Source organism: Varanus komodoensis, unplaced genomic scaffold (genome assembly GCF_004798865.1).
Source record: "Varanus komodoensis strain SLA01 unplaced genomic scaffold, ASM479886v1 scaffold10, whole genome shotgun sequence".
In the NCBI taxonomy this organism is placed as follows: Eukaryota; Metazoa; Chordata; class Lepidosauria; order Squamata; family Varanidae; genus Varanus; species Varanus komodoensis.
In genome coordinates this window covers 8,842,975-8,870,733 of record NW_025335269.1, presented here as the reverse complement: position 1 = coordinate 8,870,733, position 27,759 = coordinate 8,842,975, and the positions used below count along the sequence as shown (strand labels likewise).

The following is a 27,759-nucleotide window of genomic DNA, read 5'->3' as shown; positions in this document are numbered from 1 at the left end:
TGCATTATATGAAAAGTGCTTCCTTTTATCTGTTGAAACCGGTAAAGAGAAATGCAAATGTAGATGCACCGTATTTTATTTTATTTATTTTCCTTTCCTTCAGTTACCAACATGGATTTCCTTTTTATTCAATGGATTTTACCTTTTTCAGAGCAGCTGTCACCTGAGTCAATGTTTTTGGTGAGTTATCCACCACAGCACAAATAATTTTTTCTTGGTCAGTCACCACAAGGTGAGATTTCATCAGGATGTATCTGAAATTAGGCATTTTTGTTCCAATGTATATTACTTTACACTTGCTTACATCGAATTGCATTTGCCTATATTCTTTCAGTTCAGAGAATTCCCGTTGGAGCCCTTCACTGCCCCTTTTTGCTTTAACTACCCTTAGTAATTTGGTACTGGAAATCTCTATTACTTTCACAGTGGTGCTGTCCAACAGCTCACAATGGGGCTTGTATACAAAAATTTACTGGACAGTTGTGCCTATTATGAACATTTCTTCGCCAAAAATCTAGTGAAAGACATTATGTGAAAGACATTACTTTGCTGGGACCTGATTCATGGCTGACTGAAGTCAGTGAAGGTTTATGTTCTTTGGACTGGTTCCCTACACAAGACATAATTTCCTATTATTTTACAGCCTTGCTTTGACTATTTGCTTAGGAGATCTCTCCCTGCATGCAAAGATTGGATGCAGAGGAGGGAAGCTTAATGAGTTTGCATTCTATTAACAAGAACAAATAATTGCTACCCTTGTGCTTAAGCTATAACTGAACGACTCACATATCCCCCAAAGTATCTATCTATCTATCTATCTATCCATCCATCTATCAGGGTTCTATTTTGTCCAATGGCTGAAGTTCTCCGGATGGTTCACTGCAATATTAAAGGCAGTCAAAGCTTAAAATGGCACACTAATGGCTCAGCAAAGCTGGGGGTCATTCTTAAAGAACACCTTGCAATTTAATTAAAAATCATTAATTTTTCTCTGCAGAGTGTTGAAACCATTTTTTTCTGACCTTGTTCTTGTACCAAGCACAAAAAAGAGCAGGTGAAGCTTTTGCTGATGAGATAATGACTGAAAATGCTACAGTTGCTTAACTCTTGCTAGGATGCTATTTAAGGTACAGGGAAGAATCAATTAAATGAGTAGCAACCCCAAATACCACAATGGTAAACATGTGGCTTCTGATGAAGCAAGGACAGAAGCAGTTCAGTAACTGCATAGGTAAGTGGGATGTCCAACTTGCCATACTAACAAGCCATTTGCCTTCACACCTGGTCTAACCTTTAACTACACAGTCTTTCTGGCCCATTATCCTCTTGCTATGCAAACCCCATCTCCTTCACATCAATCAAACAGTATTCCTAAAACATTTTAATACTCAGCAATGTGGATGGTAGAGAGAACTGTGATGTACTGGGGTGGGAAGAATGACAGACAGCCACTCTGACATCTTAAATAACTTGTCAGCCTCAAGGGCTCTAAGAAATTGAGTCCAGCAGAGTGAATAATCAACATTCATCCAAATACAAACACAGATAGTCCATCTCAGGTAATTTTGTAAGAATCCTTTGTTCGCTTTGGATAAACAGTAATATAGCATTTTGCCATTTTATATGTCTTGAGATTACTAAGAAAGTACATGGAAACATGGAAATGCATGGAATTGATACAAATGCTAGAGAAACCTACTTTTTGTTGTATTTTTGCATTAAATAGCATTTGCACTTTCATCAGAATAAAACTATTAAATGTTCAGCAGCAGCATCTATATAAACTAAAATCCATATATAAATATCTAATGCTTAACAGAAAGAAATCCATTAACAACTTACTCTTTCAATGCCCAGCAAAAGTGGGGATGTCTTTTATTAAACTGAGATGTTTTAAATAACTAGATTGGATGAGAGAGAGAGAGAGAGAAGGTATTATCAAATAAAACGGGCAGTGACTTGGAAATATGCCATGTTACAGGTCCTTCTCTTAGGTGCAATTCAAATCTTCTGTCATGGGAAAACAGAGTATCCACAAATAGGTCAGGTGGGTTCCTATCCAAGGAGGAGTCTGGCACAGATGGAGGTGAGAAAAGGACAGACAAGTTTAGGATTCCTGAAAACAGGAGGCCAGTGAGAATGTCTTCATGACCCAAGACAGAGCTTAGGGAGTAAACTACTGGTTCCAGTGAAGGGCTTCTGTATATGAGGCTTTTAATTTTACTGAGGCTTCTGTTTATGGATTCTTCACAAGATTAAGTTCCGCGTTTTTACTCCTGTTCCTTTTCCTGGGTTTTCCTTTTTCTGTCTCTCTCTGTAAAGAAGTACACAACCAGAAGGTAGTGCAACACTGCATTTGTTTATTTATTTGATTTGTATGCCAACCCATTAGCGGTAATGGGCGGTTCACAACATATGCACAACAATATTTTATAATGTGTGTTTTAAATTATGATCATTATATATGGATATTTTAACTTATTGTTTTATCTAGTGTTGTAAGCCGCCCCGAGGCTTCGGCGAATGGGGCGGCATAAAAATGTTTTAATAAATAAATAAATAAATAAATATAATAAATATAATAAATGTACCAAATCATAGAAAGCTGACAAGAACAATAAACAGCTGCAGTGTAAGAGAAGTGTGGCAATACATGTGTTTTCCATACACAAGTCCAAACTCTGTTTCAGTTGAACCTGTTTATGTTTCCCTGAGCCACTTAGGAGTACAGTACCTTAATGGTACAGTCTTTTGGCCTGGAACCTTGCACTGTATTATCTTCTCTCTTGAGCTTATGCCAGATCCATTGCCCAGATGAAGGCAAACATGCAGCTTCATATAATTTCCCCCACTTATGATGATGCAGCAATTTGGCTCAGAGGCAGCAGTTCCAGAGGATAAGGCATGGAGGTCATGGGCGTGGGCCCCGGGGTCTCAAGTACATCCATGCGGGTTAGGCCTAGGGGTTGCTCAGTCAGCCCTATTGGCTTTTCAACCCCTGTATCTGTGTTGAGGTTGCAGCTGGACAATTAGAATCATCCCACACACCCGTGCAACACAATTTTGTTTCCCAATTCAGTCATTCTAACATATTACAGTACTTCAGCCTAACACAAACACACAGTACACTGAAGGTTGCTAAACCTATTCCAGTAACTGATAAAGGGTATCCAACTTTTTAGGAACGTCTGGATGGAGTTCATTTTTCTCACCCACAGCAACTAAGAACTCGTTAGTTTATGCTTCACCATGATAGTGCAAAACTTATTTTTCCATTGTGCCAGAGTTGCCATATATGTTGTTCACTGAGTTTTTGTTAAGAGGATCCTTGCAGTTATTAACTTATCCCTCAACAACACCACTAAATCTCTAGGGATATTAATATTACCCAGGAGGCTAGCTGTTGCAGTTCGTGTGGCTCATAGCCTGTCACTTCCCTGGAGCCATTTATTATCCTTAAACAGATTACAAAGTCGCAATATATACAGGCAAAAGTCCCTCTACATCATGACACTAGGAGCCAGTCTATGCCTTCAGAATAACATTGGCCTGGTTTGCACATAATCAGAAGCCACCGCAGGTGAATTTTCCTGTAAGACTTTTTGTTGCAGCAGCTTCTCATTATGTGCAAACCAGGTCACCATTACCAGTATTCTGGGCTGCGTCAATACTGTTGGGACTGTATTGCTTCAGGCTGTAGATAGGAAATAGCATGTAATGTGGATAAGGGGAAAGCAAGGCTCATGTGACATTCTAAACTAGGCAGAGATGCACACACACTTTTTTTTTGAATGTGGAGAGAATTTTACCACACTTTTTTGTAACCAACTAGAAACAAGCATGGTCAAATGTTCAGCAACAGGACCCATTTTCTAAGCAGTTACATCTGTGTCTCATGGTAAGTTATCAATAAGCAAATGAGCATCTGACTTTGCCTAATTTTCCAGTAAGTTTGAAGCAACCCTGTTTATTCAAAGCACAAACAAAACAAATTTGCTGAGACATACCTTAATCAAATTAAGACTGTGCATCATGCTTTATAAAACTTAACGTAATGCTTCAGAGATCTTGTCCTTTTTCTTCCCCTGACAGTTCATTCAGATTCCCTTTATGTTTTTGCTGTGTCTGTTAATAGAGCATGACCACACTGCCTCTTAGTTTAGAGATAGGTTTTCCTTTCCACAGAAAGCCGGTCTCATTTTAACATCTTTGATTCCCGTAGGCTTTCATCTTGAAAGGGTAGCAGCATGCCTGGCAACCGATTCCTATGAGAGGCAGACCACTCAGGCCTTTTGAAAAGTTTTATGTTTCCAAAGGAAGGGTGACAAGAGATCACTGCATCTAAAAGGCGATAAGCTTCACCTTAATCTTGGCATCTGTTTGCTTATCTGTTCAAGACAACTGTTCATATTTGGGCTGCATCTACACTCTCCACTTATGCCACTCCAGTGCCATACAGTTATATATACAACCACATCTATTGTTCTCAGTTTACAAAACAAAGCATTTCATTAGGAACTACGACGTTATTTAAGAAATGCAGTGTTACTGCCAAAACTGGCAGCCTGATGATTCCCCACTCCATAAGAGCTGAATCGACTGAGTTTCTACCAGCGCAGGGCAGGGCTGTTGAGCCTCTTTCAGTCTGGGGCCCAAATTCCTTTTCAGAGAAGCAGGGGAGGGGAGAGATGCATCCCTGTAGTGCATAGGGCCAAAGGCAAAGGGGTGGTGGGTGGATACCAGCTTATTAGAACTGAAAACTCTTGCTGCCAGAAACTAGATCTTGGGAGAAACAGCTCAGCCTTTCAGGATGAAGAAAAAGCATAAAAGCCAGGAAGCCACCAAATGATCAGTGGCGGCGGGTGGGGGGGCATGGCTAGGAAAAGGGGATGTGACCATCTGGGGAACCCCAGGTGTCTGATTTCTGCCCTCCTGATTTAGATGTACATTCTCTCCAGAGAAACATAGTAAGTGTCTCTAAATAATTTTACCACTGGCATACAGTGCATTGGATGTTTAAGACTGGAAAACTGCTGTTTGTCCCAGTGCAGAGATAGGCGCTTGCTTAAATTTTACCTATTAATATCAGTGTGACAACTCTGCCTAGGTCATGCCTTCATCTCTTTTTATATAAGAAAGTTCAGAAAATGTTTTACTTAAAACAGTAAATTACAATTAAGCCATTAAAATCATTGATTAAAAATGTGAGATCAAAGGTGCAATTCTATGCATGTTTAGACCTTTAACTCTCTACATTCTTCAGCCAGTGTGGCTGCCGGGTGAATGCTGGGAATTTTAGGACTTTTTTTCTGATTGAACATGCATAGGATTGTGCCCTAAAAGCCATAAAACTTAAAACATACAATTCATACCACTTCTTAACAACAAACCAGTGAAGGAAGCATACAGGTATCCAGTATCTCAAAAGCTTCACAAAACAATATCTTTTGGGTCAAAGCACAAGTTTTTGACTGATTTCCTTATGCAAGCCAAGAAGAAGTAACCATGACAAGGTCTTTCTTCTTGCAGATAGCATACCATAAAATGCTAGCACTGAGAGACTATACCTGCAAGGTTTGAATTCTGCCCAGTTTCCCAAACTAAGCTATGGTTATAACCAATGTTATGCTTGTATAAAAATTACGGAGCTGATATTCTGCTAGAGGTTGTACAACCACTCCCAGAACTAGCCCATCAGAACAATCACCTAGTCTGATGAAGTCCTAGTGAACTGTACACCAGCTTATGCAAACAGAAGCAAAATATTGTACTTGACACTTAGGTAAGGGTACAAATAGGATTTCCTCAAGCTTTGCGATGGAAGAATGACATCACTGGGCACATCAGAGAGGCAGTGCTTGATAAATCAAGATGGTGTGCCCATAGATCACTGTGGCTGTACTCATGAGGCTCCCTTCTCTGTCTCCTCCTCCTCCTCCTCCCCTTTCCCTTTGCAACCTATTAAAAAAGAACAACCTCTTTACATGGCAGCTGGGGTTACTGAAGAGGGCAGCATCCAACAACCTCAGTTTCCCTGGATCTGTGTAGAGTTCCACATGGCTCATGGGTACTTAGGGTAAATTAAGACATGAGCATCTGAAGTCACATCCAGCACGATGCTTCTTAGCATTTTTAGCACATCTGACCACCCATCTGTTTTTAAAAAATGAATCCCTCCAGCTCCGAGTGGGTGTGCAGCAAAGTGGGGTGGCTGGAAGAGAGAGTACATTTTTATTCAAGTAATCTACTTTTTCACTTCAGGTGAGGTGACCGTACACTGATGATGTAGTGGAATGTGGGGACAGAAATGAGAAATAAGTATGTGCTTTTACTGGAAGGGCAACTCAAAGAGTGTGATTATCCAGTCTAGATTATGACAGAATTAATTTTCTGGATGTCTTAGTGATCAAAGAAGAAGAGTATTTCAGTACTTTCAGTACTACACTGTAAGAAACCAGTGGACAGAAAGTATTTCAGATCTTATCATTCACATCTCTATCACATACTTTACTTTTGAAGCAGCTTTCTCAGTGCAGGCACATTTGTTCTGTTTTAGGGGATTTCTGTCTGGAGGCCAGGTCTCGCTGTGAAGATGGGATATGATGCTGCATTGTACATCGCTTCATACTTGCTTGCACTGAACTGCTTCCCTTTGCCATTTTGGTCCCCATTCCCCCAAATTCATTATAACCCCATTTTGTTCTAACCAACCTAAATAATTTGATGTTGTCAGAAACATGGCCACCTCTCACTCCCTGATCACCCCTAAGTGCAAATAAATTATAAGAGAGGTAAGGAGCACACATGGGGGATCCTATTGTGAACATCCCTTCACTGGGAAACCTGATCCCTCTTTGACATTTCAAGCACCCTCGACAACTGGGAGCTGGCGCTGAATACAGTAACAAGCACCACCCTCATTCCCAAAAAGCCCTGCTTATGGTGTGGCACAGATTTTTGCCATGCAAGCTAAGGGCGTTGTAATCCATTCTCTACTCCTTACAGACACTCCACTCAGCAGCAACAGGGACTCTCTCAGTGCTCTCTCCTTTTGCTTTGGAGCTCCTTTCCCCATTCCTGTTTGCATGCAACTTTCAGTATCAAGCCAAAACCTTTTGTTTTTCCCAGGCATTTTAGAAATTTGGTTTTTAGTTTTTATGTCTGTGCTTATGTAGTTTGTGCTCTTTTTTATTTTGCATTTATCATAGTTCAACCATTTGTTATTGCCCCAGAGAATGTTACTGGCTGCATAAAAACACAATAAAGAAACAGAAATCAGTGGTTATAAGGAAGATAATTAATCAAGTAATATTCTTGATTATTTAAAAGCCCCAAGAAAATGTCATTCCCTGCCTCTGCAAAAAAGTGGATGGGGGAGAAATTCCAATTTTAAAATTTATGCTTTAAAACAGAATTTTGTGCAGCCCTTTAAGGCCTAAGCACACAGCCACTGAGCAGTGCATGGCCTTGGTTGCAGGGAGGGAAGAAGGACTGCTTGAAAAACCCATGCATGGGGACAAAATCTGTGACAAGCCAGTTGAGCTATGAGGAGTGACCTTTTATGGGCAAAATACTGTTGAAACATAAAGTAGGGTCAGACCCATAGTAGTTTATAGCTCATGCTCAGTTGTATCCACATGCAAGTTTCAGATTTTCATTATCAATCAAAAGTGACAAAATTGAATCTAACAAAGAAGAAAGGTGTAAAATGGAATTGCTTTTCATGTTAGTATTTCGGAGAAGATTTACTGTTTCTGCTAGGGAATGACAGCTATAAATCTATCGCCAAGATCTTTGAAAAGAAAGGATGAGCAGTTATTTTATGGGACTCCACCAGGGACACTTCTAAACACATTAATTCAGTTTTCTGAAAACTGAAATGGGATAACAGCAAGTCATAAAAATGTTCCTAGTTTTGGATTAAGCAAAACATTGTAAAGATGCTTCATTAAAATTCACACTTGCTGCTGTCACACTTTTTGCATTGGCTTTACTCAGCATTTGCCTGCACATCTGTTACAATATCCCTTGCACTTTGTTGAATACAATAACATTCCTCTACAGCTGATACCCAGAGCACTGGTTGGCTGACCAGTGGAAGGCCACAGCCAAATTCCATGTACCAACATGGCAGACCTACTGGAGGATATATGTTGAGGATAGGTGTCAACATTGAAGTTGAGAGCCTTTGGGCTAGTGGAGAAACAATGTTCCTAACTTTATAAACCATGGAGGTCTTGATTTGTTTAAAACTGAATTCCCCATTTCTTCCAAAATTGGAAATTCTGGTTTAATGATAGTTTACTAATGGGAATATTAAGGTAGAGTCTACTCTGCATGTAAGTTGGCCTGTGAGGGAGGTCCAAATATTTATTCCTACCTTCATAAACCCTGGTTTATAAATCCTGATATTGGATCCAGGCTTATTATTCTTTGTTTGTTTTAATTGTATCCTATTCTTCATCACAAGTTGCTAGCACGGCTATTCATGCTAAGAGTAGACTATTTCAGTGTGTCTCCTCTAAGTATTAGTCCAACATCTGGACTAGGCTATTAGTTAGCAAACTGAAGGGAGGGTCAAATATATTGGAAAGAAACAGCAGCTGATAAGAGCATTATAATGATTGAATATGCCCATCAAAGGATGTAATTCATGTCATCTTTTTGTTCCCTCCCGCCAGATGTTGGAGCATTTTTTGAAGAGGGGATGTGGCTCCGGTATAATTTTTCATCAGCAGGGAATAATGTGAAGGACTCAGGTAGCAGAACACTCTTGAGCTCAAAAGAACCAGAAAATACTGTGTCAGACCTAAGCTTGAATAAAGAAGAGCTCAGTTTTAGCTTCAGCACTAACAAAGCTCCCTGTATCCTTCTGTATATCAGTTCTTACTCTCAAGACTACATGGTGGTGCTGGTGAATCCCTCTGGTAAGTGATTTGTCATTTGCATTCCTTATCTGAGAATTTGTCATACATATTAGCCTGCTCAAAACCATTTCTTGACCAGTGCCACAGAACAACTGGAAGGTGCTATTCTACAGATTAATAGTGTGCTAAGTGTTGAACAGTTTAGTTGCAAGCCACATTTAGGACTGGTTTTGGAGCCAAAATGACTGTGGTCACACTGCCAGGTGGAATAGGCAGTGGAGTACAACACGTACATTCTCCTGGACCTCTGGGTGACTTTCCCTACCATCAAGCATAGCATCCTTCTGGACTGCCTCACTGATTTGGGTTTAGCAAAGTCAGTGTGACTCCCATCTTACCAAATGAGCCAGTCTCAGAAAGTAATGCTGAGGGTCTTCTGCAGTGTTCTGTGTTCTTTCATCTGTGGGCTACTGCAATATACCATTGTATCTCACATGCTATTTAACATCTGTACCAGTGATGGGGAACTTTAGGCTCCCCCATCCAGACTGAAAACCTCTCCTGAAGTTCTTGACTCCTGAGCTACATGAAAATGCTAGAGAAAAATCATCTGAAAATTTGGGTGGCAGTGTCATATATATATATATGGACAACAAGCACCTCTGCACTTTTCCCTCCTCCTAATCCCAGCTGCAGTGGTTGCCAGAATGTTTTTGAGCCCAATTCAAAGTGCTGGTTTTCACCTTTGAAGCATTAAATGGTTTGGGCTGTGGAAAGACTGCCTGAACCCTTGTGTGCCATTGGAGAGCTTATAGATCACCATTAAGATCTATAAGGCTGGAAAGTATTAAGTATCAGGCCAGTGGAATTCACTCCTGGGAGATCTATGGCTATCCCTATCAGTATCTGTGTCTAAGAGAGGTTTTTAAAAGTATTTGTTCAATTTGGCTTTTAACTGAAAGGTTTTTAGTATAAAAGTAGTTTTTGCTAGTTTATATAAGTTTTATTTATTTTATTTTATTTTATTTTTTTATTTATAGCCTGCCTTTTTCCTACAAAGGGCTCAAGGCAGCTTACATCATTCTCCTCCTCCTTCTTATTCCCACAACAACAACCCTGTGAGGTAGGTTGGGCTGAGAGTCTATGACTGGCCCAAAGTCACCCAGCTGGCTCCATGGCTGAGCGGGGACTAGAACCCAGGTCATCTGAGTCCCAGTCCCATGCTCTTAACCACTACACCACACCGGCTCTCAGTTTTGGATTTAAGTTGTCTTAACCAGCTTATTCTTAAATGTGTTCCAAATTGATCCATATTTCTATTGATATGGAATTGTTCATTTTTATTTTGGAAACTGCTGTAGGAATGTAGTCTTGTAATGTGGCTAAGAAAAGCATTAAATAAATAATGAAGTTATAAAGAGAAGAAAATACTATTTAACAGACTTGCAATCATAGGCCCTGCCAGCTTGGGGATATGGAGATTTGCTACTGTTTTGTTGCTGAGATGTTTGTCCCATTGCTTCACCTACTTCCTACTTATGACCTAAAAGCAATTCTCATCTTACTCTGTACAAGTCCTTCCTTACTGCCCTCACATTCCATTTTCAGGTGATAAGACATTACTGTATCTATTTCTAACAGTTCTGTCTTTTGCTCATTTCTGCTCTAGAGTAAGTGCAGGGTCTCAGTTCAAAACTTAAAAGCCCCTCAACCACCACCACCACCCTGCTGGGATCCCAATCTGAAATGGAGGGGTGCCCTGTACCTGGCAAAAACTTGATTGTGGCAGGAAGAGTGCCCAGAGAGCCTTGAATGACTGTAGCTCCGTGTTGGTTGCTTCCTTGGAATGTGTGACGTGGACCTTGAAATTCAACTTAACAAGTTGAATAAATATGACAGTGGCAGGCTGTGAAAGCTAGGAAGAGGAAAGGAAAACATTTAAAGGGGGGAAAGGTCTAGGAAACAGATAAAATAACAAACTATTGAATGTTCCTTTCTATAGGCAACTTACAGATTCGATACAACCTTGGAGGCTTAAAAGAGCCATATATTATCAAGTTAGATCACAGGAATGTATCAAATGGAGACCCTCACAGTGTTAACATCACACGGACAGGGAAGGCGATTACTGTCCAGGTAATGTGTAGCAGTGGCTGTTGTGGGGGTGATGGTCTATGCCAGTGCCAGGTTCCCAAGGGCCCACAGGCAGGCAAGGCACCCTCAGTGGGGCCTTCCTCTCAACCTTCTCACCACCATGTTGTTCCAGCAGCTACTGCTCCTCCTCATCTTTCTCAGCACAGCTCCCATTTGCTTGCTTGACAGGCAGAGAGCAGGTGAGCAAGCTAGCAATGGCTCTTCATGCACCTTCTTGCCAACACCACTATCTGGGCCAGAGCAAGAGGTGGGGGAACAAACAGACTGCCATGGTGAAAAGGAGAAGGAGCTCCAGGGGCCTCTGGTCAATGCTTGTCCTTGACACCTGCCGTGGTTATGTAATAACATTCCTATTAGGGATTGTCCATTATGATACTAGGGGAATATGGGGTTCATCAACCAAATGTAGATACAAAGGCAAGAAATCCAAGCCATGTGTTTAACATGAATAAGACGCTTATCATTTGCATCACTACCACCCTTTGGCCATGGAAAAAGAGACGGACTCTTTGAATATTTTTGAGAGACTCCTGTAAAGGCCCCAATTGTTGGCACTGTCGACTGGACTTGTCAGGATCTGCAGAGCAGCACAGCTTCTTCTGGTGGCTTGCTAGAGCAGGCAGCCTCATTCACCTTGCAAGTACTTGCAGGGCTGGTAACAAGGCCTGCGGGTACTTGCAGGGATTAGAACCACTGCAATCACAGAAACCTGCTGGAAGCTACAAGAGGTGCTATGAAAGGATGCTCAGCCCTGACTAGTTTCACCATAATTATGAATACATATTTGTAGCCCTTATCTGGTGGCTACCTTCATTTCTGCAATGGCTTCATCTGTGCCTTGACTCCTGCCTGTTCCTGACTCTGACTTTCCCTCTAGTCCTCCCACTTCTTTTCCAGGTATCTGATCCTTGCCTGCTCCTGACCTTGCCTTTGCCTCTGGTTCTGTCATTCCTTGCTAAGTATCTGACCCTTGCCTGCTCCAGGCTATGCCTTTTCCTCTAGCCCTGCTGTATCTCACCAAAGCGTCCATCCTTCTTCATCCCTGGCCCTGGTGCTCCAGTTATAGATACTGGTTGTTTATGCCCTGGAGCTGACAAGATTATTGGGATAATTGTTTTAATGTTTTTTTTTTATCAACCATCTTCTTCTATGTGTTCTGCTTCTGAGAACTTAACTTGGAGGTGGCACCAGTGAAAACCATGAAATTCCTGAGATTCTGTTGGATTTCAGTGTAGTCAAGCTAAAACATTCCATCACATCACAAAAAACAGCTAAAGAAGCAAACTAGAAAACACTAATACAAAATACTGGGGGAAATGCAGTCTTTAAAATATCTAAAAGCTGAAAAACAGGAGTTGAAAGGATCATAAGTTGGAAACGTGCATAGGATTACACTCTAATAAAAAGTTCCTGCCAAAAGTCACTGTCCAGGCAGAATTTAGCACTGTTATTTCCCATTAATTTCAAAGGCATAGTGCATCGTGTACTTTTAAACCTCTATTAGAACAAATGAAAATGAGAAGAGTTAAACTTTGGCTGTAATCGAGAAACTGTACCTTATCCTTATTAACAAGGACTTTTAAAATGGAGTATAATTAATTATATATTAATAGCATCATTAATTCTCTTAACATTGCTAAAATGCAATCTTCCTTGCAAGCAAAATATGCACATAATATTTGTATTGTTAACAACACTGCTCTGTTTACTTGAATGAGCTTTACAGAACTGCAAATCTTCATGTAAGAGCTTGCTCCCTGAAGATCACTAGATGGCAGCATATCTTAACTTTTCGAAAGAATCCTGTTGAGTTCAGCAATTCTAATATGTGTATTGGGTTCTGACATGCTGTGTTTTTAGATGTCTGAAGTCAGCTTTAAATGATGGCTTATTTACCAGTTAGGCTCAATTCGAAGTGGTGGTACTAAACATGGCTAATACTGCCTGGGAGATTCTGGTAGTTCAACACATCTGAATGCCACCAGACTGATATAATTGCATGTCTGCTAACAGTGTGACTATAGATTCAAAAGGCAGTATAAAAATCAGCTAGTTTTTTATTATATAGCACAAGATGGGCAGCAAGCATACCTGGGACTGCAACTCCCTGTATTCCTAATCATTGGCTATGCTGGCTTGGGCTTCTGGGAGATAAATACAAAAATTTGGAGTTCTACCTTCTACCCATTCTTGATATGAAATTCAGTGTTAGCTCCACAGCAAAATTAATGAAGGATTGTGGAAGACTTCCACTTGGCTGTAACAACCTTCCAAAGCATTCCAAAATGTTGGCTTTAAACTTGCTTCATTTTCTTCACATCTTCTGATTTCCCCTCCAAAGTGAGTTACTTCCATTACATAGTATTGTGCCAAGCATAGGCAACTATATGATGAGTGTTTTCTGCTTTGTTTTCAACATTCACGCTTCAGAATAATTTTGAACAAACTCATTATGCAAGAAATCATAAGTCAGGATTCAGTGGAATTCATGTACTCATGTAAGCCAAATTTGGGCATGGCCAAATGAGTGCGGAATAAGTGTGTTTGTTTTTTAATGGACAAAAGCCAGAGTTGGATTTCTCCTCAAACACAAAACCTGACTTAAAACCCAAATTCTCCCCACCCATAAGCATAGACCACCCAATAACAAGATTTGGCATGTTTTTATTTGGATTTATTACCTCAAATTTGAATGGCTTAGTTTTGATTTCTGTTCAACTCAGTTGAACCTACAGTAGATACATGCCTTTGTTTTCTAAGTTTCTCAGTTCAGTTACTCACATAGTAGATGCCTAAAAATGCACAAACCTCTTATGTGAGTGTGTAAACTGGAGTGAGATTGAGTTATATCCTCTTCTGGTCTTACTGCTTATCGAGGGTGAAACAAGAGCAGCTAAAAGTTGAGATCACTGTGTGGTTGCCTAATGTCCTTGGGGAAGACCTAGCCTGATTGCAATGTACATGCATAAAATTCTCATAGCCTTTTTTCATGGTTTGTTTTTTCCAGCTGGACCATTATTCTCCGGAAACATACACTCTACCAGGACCATCAAACCTTCAGTTTACTTCACTGAAGTCACTCTTTCTAGGAAAAGTAATAGGTAAGACTCCATTTACAAAGTTCTTTGTGTATGGCTGCAACTTTAATCAGCCAATTAATTGCCTAAAGCTCTCTGCTTAAATGTCCCTTCTAATGACTAGTTGAAGCTTTCCTTTTAGTAATTTATTCTCACATCTGTCAGTATCTCAGAAGGGCTGCCTTATTGAGGTTATTGTGCATTTAATTGTTGAATCAACTGTAACTAAATTTTCTGTCCTGTCCTGTTTAAATGAGTTCTGAAAGAACTAAATCATCCAGGGACATGAGTCTGTGTCAGTTGTCCTCTGGGCATCTGATTCTCATTAAAAATTCTGCTGCTCAAGTTATTCATTATGGTACAGTTATACTAGCAAGAAATTGCAACAGCAGATCTGCATCCACAGTCAAAATAAAACAGAAAGGGCAGGATTTGGATACTGAATATGAAGCATCTGCTCACTGCAGTTCTGCCTCCGCCTGGATGCTGCACCATCCAGGTTCTGTGGCCAATATGAACTGGATCCTGATCGGCCATTTAAAATCTTCCAGTCCCTGAGGCTGGGATGTTGTCAACTCTATGGGCCAAGACTTTTCACACACTTGTATGTCTGAATAGGCAAGATCTTTGAGTATGTGTGTGTGTGTGTGCACGCATGTTTGTGCACACATATGCATATGTGTGAGAGAGAAAGAGGGAGGGGGAAGATTTGGAGGAAGTTTGGAGAGATCCTAAAGGAATGAATGCAGTTTTTTAGAAACTTGAAACCAGGAGATGACAAGCATGGCTATATACATGCATCTACACATACATGATGGGTATCTGGGCAGTTAGAGAGAACACATCTGTGGGTGGTGTTCCACAGTGAGTGAGAGAGAGAAAGAGATTGAGGGGGGATGAGTGTTTGCCTTCCGTTCCATAGGTTTCTATCTAATAACTGTAGGTCCAGGTGATTTATTTAAAATGTAAGGGTTCAACCTCTCCTCTGAGGAAAGCACTTTTGGGCACATCATTTGTCCTTTGTGACTAGTCATGCATCCCATGCTACTGTCATGAACTATGGTTCCTTTGTGCAACCAAAGCTACGGACCTTTCTTGCAAAATGTTCTTTATCGACCAAAGCCTTTTCCAGAAGCCCAAAGACCCAGAAGGAATCTCTCTGAGCATGCACAGAGCAGTTTGTTGAACCCAATCTAGCATTTACCTCCAGAAACTCTCCTTATAAGCATGTCTGGGAGGGGATTTCTGAAAACAAGCAGACCTCCTTTCGGTATGCTGCTCCTCTAATTGGGCCACCTACCTCTGCTGACATCAGGTCATGGGGTCAAGAGGCATACCCACTTTGTCTCTGAGAAACTCCCCTGTTCCAAGCCCCCTCCAACTAACTGTACATCTTGGTTATTCTCAGAGGCTGACTGCACACTGCGGAGTCTGGCCTTGAGATAGGCATCTCCGCTTCTCTCATCTGAACATCTAGAATTGGCCCACATTCCAAGGCCTGCTCCTGCTCTTTCTCCTCCTCCTGAATTCCAATCAGCCGGCCTTGAGAGCAACTGTCTTTCTCACTCCCAATGGCTAGTATGCAGGGCAATTTCTTAAACTGCCCAGTGTACCTTAAAAGATCGCCTGCTATGAACTAAGAATCTGCTACAGCCTTCAGGCTATGAATAGGGCTCACTTCTGATAGGTCTGGTGGCATGAGGAAAAATTTGCTTTATACTCTGAAGGCTGCAGTAGAATTCTGGGCCTTGATGGATGCAAAACAAGTATTTATTCACACATTTGTCAGACACATGTGATATATACCAAGACCTTCCTCCTTCATCACCCTGGCACAGAACACTGATATGATTTTTTAATTGTAGAGCATGCACAGCTGTGGTCACACTGGATTTGATTGTGAGCACTGGTTATGCTTGTCTCAGTAGATAACCACTATTTAATAAGGTATTGTTCTAATTATTTCATGACTAAAAAGTGAACACTTTAGCAGGAAAGCAATTATCCTTGCTTAACCAGCTGTCAACATGGTGAAAAAGGAAAGAGTGGTGAGGAGGTAACATCCTGCTTCTTCTATTTATGAATTCTGTGCTTGTATCAGTCTACATTTGAAGCCTACCACTAAATCACATTAAAATGTGCAGAGTTTTGATCATGTGACTCTTACCAAAGTAATTGGAATCATGGGGTTACTCCATACTCTGAGGTTTTCATGCATTAAACATATTGCTGAATTATGAAGCACTGGTTTCTTTTTTGCCATACATGGAAATAGCAAGGAATCAAATTCTCATGCTTCATGTTTGCAAGAGAAATGGCCATTTCACAACTTTTGAAGTTATTTAACAGGGTTCATGTGATTTTACCTGTCACATATCTGCTTTTGTCAACTAATTCCCCAACACCTTCGTTTTTTGCCATCCCACCAATCAAGTACAGGTCTGTTTGATGTTCATGCCAGTTTGGTGTGAAGACTATTCATACAAAGAAGTTCAGAAGCTAACCTTGGGCTAGCTCAGCCTTCCAATGTGTGAGGAATGTTTCTAAAAGGTTTTCCAGTCATCAAAATGCATTGGACTATTTGCTTAACAGATTGCAGTTTTCTTTCCGGAAAGATCCCTCATGTAATAAGAGTCCTCTGTGGAATAAAAGCCAAAGATCTAAGCTTCCCTCTCATTAAGAATTCTCATCTCTACTGAAGCCTCCTTCTTCCATAACAGATTCAAGGTAGGCAAACCACATAGGCCTGGAGCTTTTCCCAGTAGAATAGCAAAGCCAGAGCTCACAGGAACACAACAACAGCACTTCTTTAGTAGCAGGGATGCTAAAATCATCTGCCACCCCCTTCACTTGTCCCTATTCCTTCTGAGCTTACATTAACTTTTTACACTAGGTGTGGGGGGAAGGGGAATAAATTTTCCCAGCAATAATATTGCTCATTTTTTATAATACAAAGAGGCTTGCTGTTGAATGGACAATTAAGATCCATTCACTTTACAAAAGATCTATTCCTGCTGGAGATGAAAGCTGCTGGAACTGGATTGTTGAGATAGTTTGCTTGAATTTTTGCACATTCCTTGGGGTTGTGGCTAAGGAATCCATCCATCATGATGTACACCTGCACTTTTACCTCTATATTACTGGCTTTGCCTGAATAAACAAGGGCCCAGGTCCAGCCCCACCATTAGGGATAAAGAAGCAGCTGCCACAGACAGAAGATGTTTGGGGAGGGAGAGTGGCACTGAGCTGTTAAAGGGCAGAGCAATGTATGCTATGTGGCACCTTAAGCTATCATGCCACTCTCACGCTGTCCCATCACAAGGGTTAAAATAGGCTCCAACCTCAGTCCACCTTGTTCTTTGAACCCTGGCAGCCACAGAAGAGGGACATCTCCTCACGTGCATATCTCCTAAAGCTGCTTCCATGGGCTACCGCAGTGCTAAGCTGTCCATCCATACCTGCTGGACCTGATAGGTCCAAGTCTTATTTGAGTGGCTGCTTCCTTTCTCCATGTAAATCACCCATCCTGAAACCCAGTACAAAAATGGGCTAGTTTATTATTTCCATTATTTCCATTATCGCCATATTCCCCCCCCCCTCCTTTTTCAGGAACTCTATTTCTTTCTCTCAATGACAGGCCCCACACACTTTGGCAAGTCTAAGGATGCCACAACTTAAGCAGGTTGCCGAAACTAATTCACTAATTGTATCCATATAAAATTAGCAAGAAACTAGCTTTCATGCAATTTTCTCAGTTCTTCTATTCACTTATGCATACCCATTTAATAAAAGCTTGAACTAGAAGCCTGTTGAGCTGACTAAATAATTGGGCTGACTTACAGGACCATATTTACCCACATACCAGCTGCTTGTAGCTAAGGATGCCCAGTTACTTAAGAGGTGCCAATAATCTGTTTCCTCCTTTCCTCAAAACCTCACAGGTTTGAATTCCCACATCTTTGGAGTAAAGTGAATTAATTATGTAGTGACAGCTGCTGATTATTTCAGTAGTATGTTCCATGCAGCCTGCTGTACCTGAAAAGAAGGATAGAAGAATATGTCTTTATCAGTCATTGTTGTCATCACCATCCTTTCTCTCTCTCTCTCTCTCTCTCTCTCTCTCTCTCTCTCTCTCTCTCTCACGCACGCACGAGAGAAAGAGAGATTCAAGGAGAGACCGATCAACCAGTCATCACTTGTAAGTGCCCACATGAGTGCTTTGCTCATTCTGGGCTTGAATGATTACTGGTTATTCATCAGTCAAGTGTGCTCACGCCTGCACATGTCTGAAAGAAACTTCATTCTAGCATACACCTAGTAAAAAAAGCAGCCCACTGTTCATTTCCACCTACTGTTTCCTATTTCTTTTCTCCCCAAACTGTGGTGAGAGTGTTCTCCTCGTTAAAAATTAGGAATTGTTGTTCTTTTCACCCGGCTTGATCCTGGCTAGGTTCATATGAGTCACTCATCTCAGAAAGTGTAGCACAAAGTATTTGAGATAGAGTATGGGGAGGGTTATGCAAATAATCCATGGGTTATTGTTTCTAAAGGCAGTTATAAAAACATGCACATTAAGTGTAGCTGGAGAAACTAGTAGCATGGAAATAATTGTCCTGGATCTTTCAAGATGCCAGTATAATATTTACTGAGAGTCAAAATAGTTACATTGTTCTTTGACCAAGTGCCCCATCTTTTAAAATGTGTTGAAAAAACAGCAGCAATTAGACACTGAGGGAGGGGGTTGGGCACCTAGCTGGGAGGTCCAAGAATGAGCAAGGTAGCACTGCTGCCCTCAGGCCTTCTCTAAACTGAGGAAACCATGAGCAGTTGCACTTCTAAGAAAACAAAAGTTGCGTATGTATACTGCAAACAAAAATCCACTCTCTTCTATTTCAATAAAGAGTGGATCCTGGTCCAAGCAATCAGGAACCACTGCCTTTAGCAAATATGTTGCTATCTGCTCTCAAGTCATCTGGACCGTATACATGAATATCGTGCAAATGTCCTGGCCTTGGCAGTCCTGCTCAGCTATTGTAAGCACAAGGCTGTGGCTTCCATTATGGAATCGATCCATCTCCTACTTGGTCTTTCTCTTCTTTCACCTTTGACTTTTCCTGGCATTATTGTCTTCTTCAGTAAGTCTTGCCTCCTTATGATGTGCTTGAAGGTCAACTGCCTCAGTTTTGCCATTTTTGCTTCCAGAGCAAGATCTGGCTTCATGTAGATATACAAAGTTGAAGTGCGGGAATAAAATGACAATGTTTAGTTTGGCTTGCAGATATAAGTATTTGGGTTTCCCCCATCCCCACTTCCACTTCATGGATCACTGCCTTGTCATGGTGAAGGGGCTTGTGTAGCTCAATGAAGCTATGAGCTATGCCATGCAGGGCCACCCAAGATGGACAGGTCATAGCAGAAAGCTCTGACAAAACGTGATCCACTGGAGAAGGAAATGGCAACCCACTCCAGTATCTTTGCCATGAAAACCCCATGGACAGTACCAAAAGGCAAAAAGATATGATGCTGGAAGATGAGCCCCTCAGGTCGGAAGGTGTCCAATATGCTACTGGGGAAGAGCAGAGGGCTAGTACTAGTAGCGCCAGAAAAAATGAAGCAACTGCCTCAAAGCCAAAAGGACACTCAGTTGCTGATGTATCTGGTGGTGAAAGGAGAGTCCGATGCTGTAAAGAACAATACTCCATAGGAACCTGGAATGTAAGATCCATGATTCAAGGCAAGCTGGATGTGGTCAAACAAGAGATGACAAGACTGAACATCAACATCTTAGGAATCGGTGAACTAAAATGGACAGGAATGGGTGAATTTAATTCAGATGAACATCAGGTACACTACTGCGGGCAAAAATTCCTCAGAAGAAATGGAGTGGCCTTCATAGTCAATAAAAGAGTAGGAAAAGCAGTACCGGGATACAATCTCCAAAATGACAGAATGATCTCAGTTCGAATCCAAGGCAAACCATTCAACATCACAGTAGTCCAAGTCTATGCCCCAACCACTGGTCCTGAAGAGGATGAAGCTGACTGGTTCTATGAAGGCCTACAACACCTAGAAATAACACCAAAAAATGATGTCCTTATCATCATGGAGGATTGGAATACCAAAGTAGGAAGCCAAAAGATAACTGGAATAACAGGCAAGTTTGTCCTTGGAGTACAAAATGAAGCAGGGAGAAGTCTGGGGAGAAATGCATTCCTTGCAACAAGAAATGCAAGAAAGCAAAATGGCTGTCTGAGGAAGCTTTACAAATAGCTGAGGAAAGAAGGGAAATGAAAGACAAGGGAGAAAGAGAAAGATACACCCAATTGAATGCAGAATTCCAGAGGATAGCTAGAAGAGATAAGAATGCATTCCTAAATGAATAGTGTAAAGAAATGGAAGTAAATCATAGAATAGGAAAGACTAGAGATCTCTTCAAAAAAATTGGAGATATGAAGGGAACATTTCATGCAAAGATGGGCATGATAAAGGACCAAAATGTCAGGGACCTAACAGGCAGAAGAGATTAAGAAGAGGTGGCAAGATTACACAGAAGAACTATACAAGAAAGAACTCACTGTCCCTGATAACCATGATGGGGTGGTCGGTGACCTTGAGCCAGACATCCTGGAATGTGAAGTCAAATGGGCCTTAGGAAGTCTGAGCAACAACAAAGCTAGAGGAGGTGACAGTATTCCAGCTGAGCTATTCAAAATCCTAAAAGTTGATGCAGTTAAAGTGCTACACTCAATATGCCAGCAAACTTAGAAGACTCAACAGTGGGCAAAGGATTGGAAAAAGTCAAATTACATTCCAATTCCAAAGATGGGCAATGCCAGAGAATGTTCAAACTACCTCACCATTGCACTCATTTCACATGCTAGCAAAGTTATGCTCAAAATCCTACAAGCTAGGCTCCAGCAGTATGTTAACCAAGAACTACCAGAAGGATTTCGAAGAGGCAGAGGAACTAGAGATCAAATTGCCAACATGCACTGGATCATGGAGAAAGCTAGGGAGTTCCAGAAAAACATCTACTTCTGCTTCATTGACGAGACTAAAGCCTTTGATTGTGTGTATCACAACAAATTGTGGCAAGTTCTTGGAGAGATGGAAGTACCAGACTATCTTATTTGTCTTCTGAGAAACCTATATGCGGGTCAAGAAGTAACAGTGAGAACTGGACACGGAACCACTGATTGGTTCAAAATTGAGAAAGGAGTTGGGCAAGGCTGCATACTTTCACTCTGCCTATTTATCTTATATTCAGAGCACATCACAAGAAAGGCGGGGCTAGATGAATCACAAGTTGGAATTAAGATTACTGGGGGAAATATCAACAACCTCAGGTATGTAGATGATACCACTCTCATGGCAGAAAGTGAAGAGGAACTAATGAGCCTCTTGATATGGGTGAAGGAGGAGATCGCAAAAGTTGGCTTGAAACTCAACCTTAAGAAAACTAAGATCATGGCATCCGGTCCTCTCACTTCCTGGTAAATAGATGGGGAAGAAATGGAGGTAGTAACAGATTTTATTTTCTTGGGCTCCAAGATCACCTTAGATGATGACTGCAGCCAAGAAATTAAAAGACACGTGCTCCTGGGGAGGAAAGCTATGGCAAATCTAGACAGCATACTAAAAAGCAGAGACATCACGCTGCCAACAAAAGTGCGTATAGTCAAGGCTATGGTTTTCCCAGTTGCAATGTATGGCTGGGAAAGTTGGACCATAAGGAAGGCTGAGCCCCAAAGAATTGAGACCTTTGAATTGTGGTGCTGGAGGAGACTGCTGTGAGTCCCTTGGACTGCAAGGAGATCCAACCAGTCAGTCCTAGAGGAGATCAACCCCAACTGCTCTCTACAAGGCCAGATACTGAATATGAAGCCCAAATACTTTGACCACCTAGTGAGAAGGAAGGACTCACTGGAGAAGAGCCTAATGCTGGGAACAATTGATGGCAAAATAAGAAGGGGATGGCAGAGGATGAGGTGGCTAGATGGAATCACTGAAGCAGTCGGTGTGAGCTTAAATGGACTCCGGGGGATGGTGAAGGAGAGGAGAGCCTGAAAGAATGTTGTCCATGGGATTGCAATGGGTCAGATGTGACTTCACAACTAACAACAACACCCCCACTTCAGCATAATAATAAAGGAAAGACTGAGCTCATGTAAACTACAGCACATCTACTTTAACAGAGCTATTTCAAGAAGACAAGAGGGATGTTTGGCAAGAGTGTATTCAGGAGTACTGCAAAATCAGACTAGCTAGATAACTACTTTAGGGAATCATGCATACCTTCATGGCTTCAAGTGAAAAATAAGCTATTATATTGTAAGCTGAAATACTAACCATTTCATGTTCTAAGTAAACAGTTTGAATGACCTAACTAAAATGAATACTGATAACCATCTCATAGGACTGTGCACCAGGATTCTGTGAGGTCTTTGGCAAACTCATCACTAGGCTGTATTCCCATGAAGGCACTGACCAGGTTCACTGGTCATGGCAACCCAAGATTTATACAAACCATGGATAGCTGGGAGCAAGCAGGTGTGCTGGCTGCCAGCCAACCACTTCCACTGAGCTAAACAGTCCAGCGATATCCATATGAATTGCAAGGATTGGTTGTTCCACCTGGAATAGCCCAAAATTCAATTCAGATGTCATGGCCAACAACCCAGGGCACTTCCCTGAATTTTGTTCAACTGCAGCAGAGAGACAGCTCTGTGCAGATAATCAGACAAATAGTACAATGCATAGCCAGCACTCAGGGAATGGGGAAAACTGACCACCAACTCCCATGTACCAAGTGGGTTTTGTTGTCATTGCCTGGGTTCACATCATCATGGGAAAAAGAAATCATGGTGGCTTCTTTTCGCTGCCCACTGTGTCAGCTGTGCTCTGTGCCATTTGCCTAATTATCTTCCCAGAATGCAGCTTCCCGTGTCATCCAAACTCAATGAGGTACAGAGGGGGAGTGGCATCAGAACCACCCCAGAGCCATACAACACTCATGGTTTCTACTCTGCAGTTGTGCAAACCCAGCCAATGATAGCTGAATTTGCTTGATACTCGGGGCTTAATGGTCAGCTGATACTTGTAGAATTAGGAATTGAGGGAGGAGTCCTGTCTAGGAGAGTGTACACATAAAAAAAAACTGAGCAAGCAAAATGCAGGACCTGTATTTTGGAAGTTGGATAGCAAGAATCTACCAGGTGCTGAATTAAGACTAGCACTGCCTGACTATGCTTGTCTATGCCCTTCTTCTATACTTTTATCCTTTATTGTACCAAACAAATATACTGTGCAATATGGGTACACATTCTTCAGTACTACCTTCTTACAAGGAAATTGACTCTGTAAAGGCTTGTCCCTGAAAATTCCTATTGTTTAGGAAAAGGGAGCATAAAATAGTATTGATGGAAAGACACAGAGGAAGCAATTTAGAAACAGCTTTCTCAAGCCATTATGCTGACCTTCTCTTTTACCTTCATAGCTCCAGGATTATATCAGCAGGCTGTTTTCTCTATTCACATAAAACCAAGTCAGTGTCACAACACTAAAAGGGATTAGTTGGATTTCCTGATCAAGAGTTCAAGAAATGATATTCTTAAACACATCTACAAGAGAGGGAAAATTGCTAGATATGGTTAACAATATGCTGAGACTTGCCTTTGAGCATTTTAGTAAAGGTGGGATATATTTGAAATCACCTTAGAAGAGTGTTTTGGATCAGGTTGTTGCATGCTTTTATGTGAATTAAATGTACCTCATTTCTAATCTACTTTCAGTGGAAGCCTTCAGTGAAAGCCTTCTATTATTATACATGTGATAATTCACAAATGATATGGATCACAGAATAAAAGAATTATGCTGCTATTTTGTTGAGAAAGACAAACTGCCAGATAGGGTAATATATTTTGTTTTTTGTGGTTTGATGGTTGGAGCATTAGAATTCTTTTTCCTCTGTGTATTGAACACAATGACACTTTTGTCTCACAAATTATCATTTTGCTGTCATTTCTGTGAAGTTGTTTGTGGAAGCACCATTTAATGTGTTAGAGATACCTTGTGTTCCCTACCATTGACAGAGGAAGAAAGCTGTCTGAAGAGGTAGGGGAAAAGATCATAGTAGTAGATTTTAACAAAGGCTGAACTAGACAGTCATTCCCTGAAAAAGAATCTAGGTGGTTATTTATACATACACCATATCATTTGTGGTAACTTTGTTCCTGCCTTTCACTGAGAAGGTGCAACAAAAGTTCATCCTTTCCCCTTTGTATCTGTAATTGTCTAGGATTGTTCAGTTATCTAGTAGAGACTAGAATTTCCCTGTTTGTCAGTAGAGGAACTATCAAAATTACTGCCTTCTCAAGGAGACTTTTTGTTTTCTGTGCCTACCTCTGCACAATATTTAGTGCAGAGGTTCACCCAGGACCAAAATACAGTTTAGAGAAATTCATGGGCAGGGTGGATGGAGTGGGGATTTATTTTTATTTTATTTTATTTTATTTTTCGATTTATATCCGGCCTTTTTCCTACAAAGGGCTCAAGGCAGCTTACATCTCCTCCTCCATCTTATCCCCACAACAACAACCCTGTGAGGTAGCTTGGACTGAGAGTCTGTGACTGGCCCAAAGTCACGCAGTTGGCTCCATGGCTGAGCGGGGACTAGAACCCAGATCGTCTGAGTCCCAGTCCCATGCTCTTAACCACTACACCACACTGGATTTCATTCTAGTGCTGCGAGGGGACTAAGGCAGCTGCAAAATACTAGCATATTTTAATTCAAAGATGCCATCCTACAATCTCCCAAGAATGCCTGAGGAGTGGGGAGAAGGATTCTTCGATGGCTGAGGCCTCACCCTGTCCCTCTTCTGGGGCACAAAAAAACCTCCATCAGCTCCTACTCCAAAAGCAGAACTGCACCTCAGAGAAGGGGGAAAGGGTGCCAGGAGGGGAGGGGAGGATGCTATGGGCCACCCTACTAGTGCTTCAGCTTCTTTTCCTCCCCTTTCCCAGTCCTTTACCTAGATCAGGGGTTGGCAACCTTTAACACTCAAAGAGCCATTTCGACCAGTTTCCTACAGAAAAGAAAACACCAGGAGCTGCAAAATGACATCTAAAATGAAGATAACACTGCATATATCGTTTTTTACCTTTATGCTATGTATAAAAAACTATAGCACGTTGCATTTATGAAATCAATGAACTGCTACAGAGAATGCAAATTTTTATTTCTGCATGCAACAAAAACATTTTGAACTCCGAAAAAAAAAGATGCTTGGTTGACAGTTACTTTCAAATAAAATACTCAGTGTCCTCATATGTATGAAATAAAAAGCTGAACTTAAATTATCCACCTGCTGCAAACCAAAAATGCCATCTGCTTCTATGTGCCCTCATTCTTTTATCACGTGTACTGGAGGGTGCAGTCTGCTGTCAACCTGAATAAAAAAAGGACTAATTGATACTTTCATACAGTAAATAGAGTTTCTGCAGTACAACAAATATAAATAATAGCCTGGTGAAATATTGAACAAACAGCCCTCTTCCAATGTAATAATGTTGCTGGAATTTTTATAAGAATCTTCTTAAAACAAGGAAGTAGATCTATATCTTCATTATAATTTAGCTGCAGCTCTTGTTCAGTCACTAAAAACTGTTATTTTTAATTTTACATTATAAACTAGTCGGACTCCTTTCATATATTTTGAACAGGAGAACAGCTTCCTGCAGAGTCAAAGTCAGTGCAAAAGGGCTGCATGCATTAAACAGCAAACCCCATAAGTTCGTCAGCAGTAAAAGCAAATGAATCTACCCACGTACCATTAAACGTTCAGTTTTCTTCAGAAACTTTTCTTTTCTTCAATCTATCCATAGTTTGCCTACCAGGGGAAAAAGCTCAGTAAATCATGAAAAGCTCAGTAATCGGCACCTGTCTTAGATCAGCGGCTGTGCCGGTGCAGATTGGCGGCTGTGAGAGATGGAGCTGCAGCAGAGGGATTCAAGAGCCACGTGTGGCTCTGGAGCCGTGGGTTGCTGACCCCTGACCTAGATGCTAACAGCCACCCAGATAATGTGCAGGATGGAGTATGATGGCAGCAGAGATCGCTACTTCCCTCCCTCCACTGGGTGCACATAAGCCAAGTCCATCAGTTTACATGCATTGGAATGGGGGGGGGGGCATAGGATTACCACCTCTCTCAGTAACCTTAGAGGTATCACTGTCCTTCAGAATGAGGAAACTGCAGAAAAGTTAGGAGACCACCAGACTGAGACCTTGAGGATAAGGTTCCACACTCCTGCTTTACTGAATACCTTTTCAGATTTAAAGCAAAAACAAAAATGTGGACCCTGCACTGAGGCAGAAAGGCACAAATGAGAGAGAAGAGCCAGAATAAGATTCACTGTACACTTACGGTCAGGAAGGGCTTGCATGAGGCTGGGAACAAGGAGGAAGACAAAAGTGCCTAAAAGTCCTGAACAAAAGACAGAGGACCAAAGAAAAGTGAACCAAGTAGGCAGGAAACACTGAGGGTCTGCCAGAGAACTGAAGCACAGAACTGCCGTATTAATTTGAAGTAACAAATTAATCTTTGAGTGTGTGCCTTTCACATTTTTTGAATCTTTTGCAGTATGATCTAAATCACTACTGACAGCTGAGGGCCTTTCCTCTCCATTCTTTTCCTGCCCGACTATCAAATGGTTCTTGCTTCTTTTGAAATGGCATTTGTGGTCATGAGGATTGCTGGTACTTGAAAAGCTGAGGATGATAGGATGCAGAACAAAGCAGCATATAATTTGTGTAACTGGCACATATGGCACAGGTTGTCCAAAAGTGCAGGGTATTTACATGCTTTCTATGCAGTATGTTTGCAAAGGCGGTGCCATCTATAATCACCTACTTTTCTGCATTCCAGGGATACCTTACAAACAGAAATGCAAGGTAGCCATAGGTTCCCTTTTGCTCCCTTCACTTCATTCCTCCTCCCCCACAGCCAAACCTTTGAAAGGCCAAATTGGCCTGTAATTCCCTGAAAATACATTTAACGGCATTTGACCAAGTGCAGCAGCAGAACCAATGGTATTAGAGAAAGAGGGTTTTTTGCCTTTCTTCAACTTACATGCACATTCAGTGTGGGCTAATTACCGGGTAAACTTGACAAAGGTGTTCATTTGCATAGCGTATGCAGTAAGAATACCTTGATTTTTAAAGGAACAGTGCACTACTATAAGTGAACAATTTAGCTCTTTCTTCGCTGCATTTCTCAGTATATCCATACATGCATTAAATAAAAACAAAAGCAGGAAGATGTTTCCCAAGGGTAAGGTAGGACTTTACAAGTGGGAGGACAAACTATGGGTTACTGTAGGAGCCCATGATTTTGTGCAAATTTCATGAAATTGTATCTGAGTTTCTTGTATTATAAGGCATCTTTCCTTCCATTATTTGTTCATTGATTTAATGCGGGGAGGGGTATATATGAAAAGATTGTTCCACTTGTGCTAATATATTAATCCTACCACAAGACGTTTGTTTTTTTGTTTTTGTTTTTTTAATCAGTCCACAAGCCTATTGGCTCTGAAAATGCCAGCCCCCTGCAGAATCCACAGGCTGGATTCACAGAAATCCAAACTCATTTGAGGTCATAGCAGGT

At 41.2% G+C, this 27,759-nt stretch overlaps 1 protein-coding gene across 1 annotated transcript in view; it reads left to right on the top strand.

Annotated features, from left to right (window-relative positions):
- CNTNAP2 (contactin associated protein 2) overlaps window positions 1-27,759 on the top strand; it is an 870,382-nt gene that overhangs the window by 782,407 nt on the left and 60,216 nt on the right. The window contains exons 21-23 of the mRNA XM_044419123.1: window positions 8,682-8,927; window positions 10,870-11,003; window positions 14,029-14,122. Of these exons, the coding sequence (XP_044275058.1) occupies window positions 8,682-8,927; window positions 10,870-11,003; window positions 14,029-14,122 (474 nt within the window). The remainder of the gene's footprint in view (window positions 1-8,681; window positions 8,928-10,869; window positions 11,004-14,028; window positions 14,123-27,759) is intronic.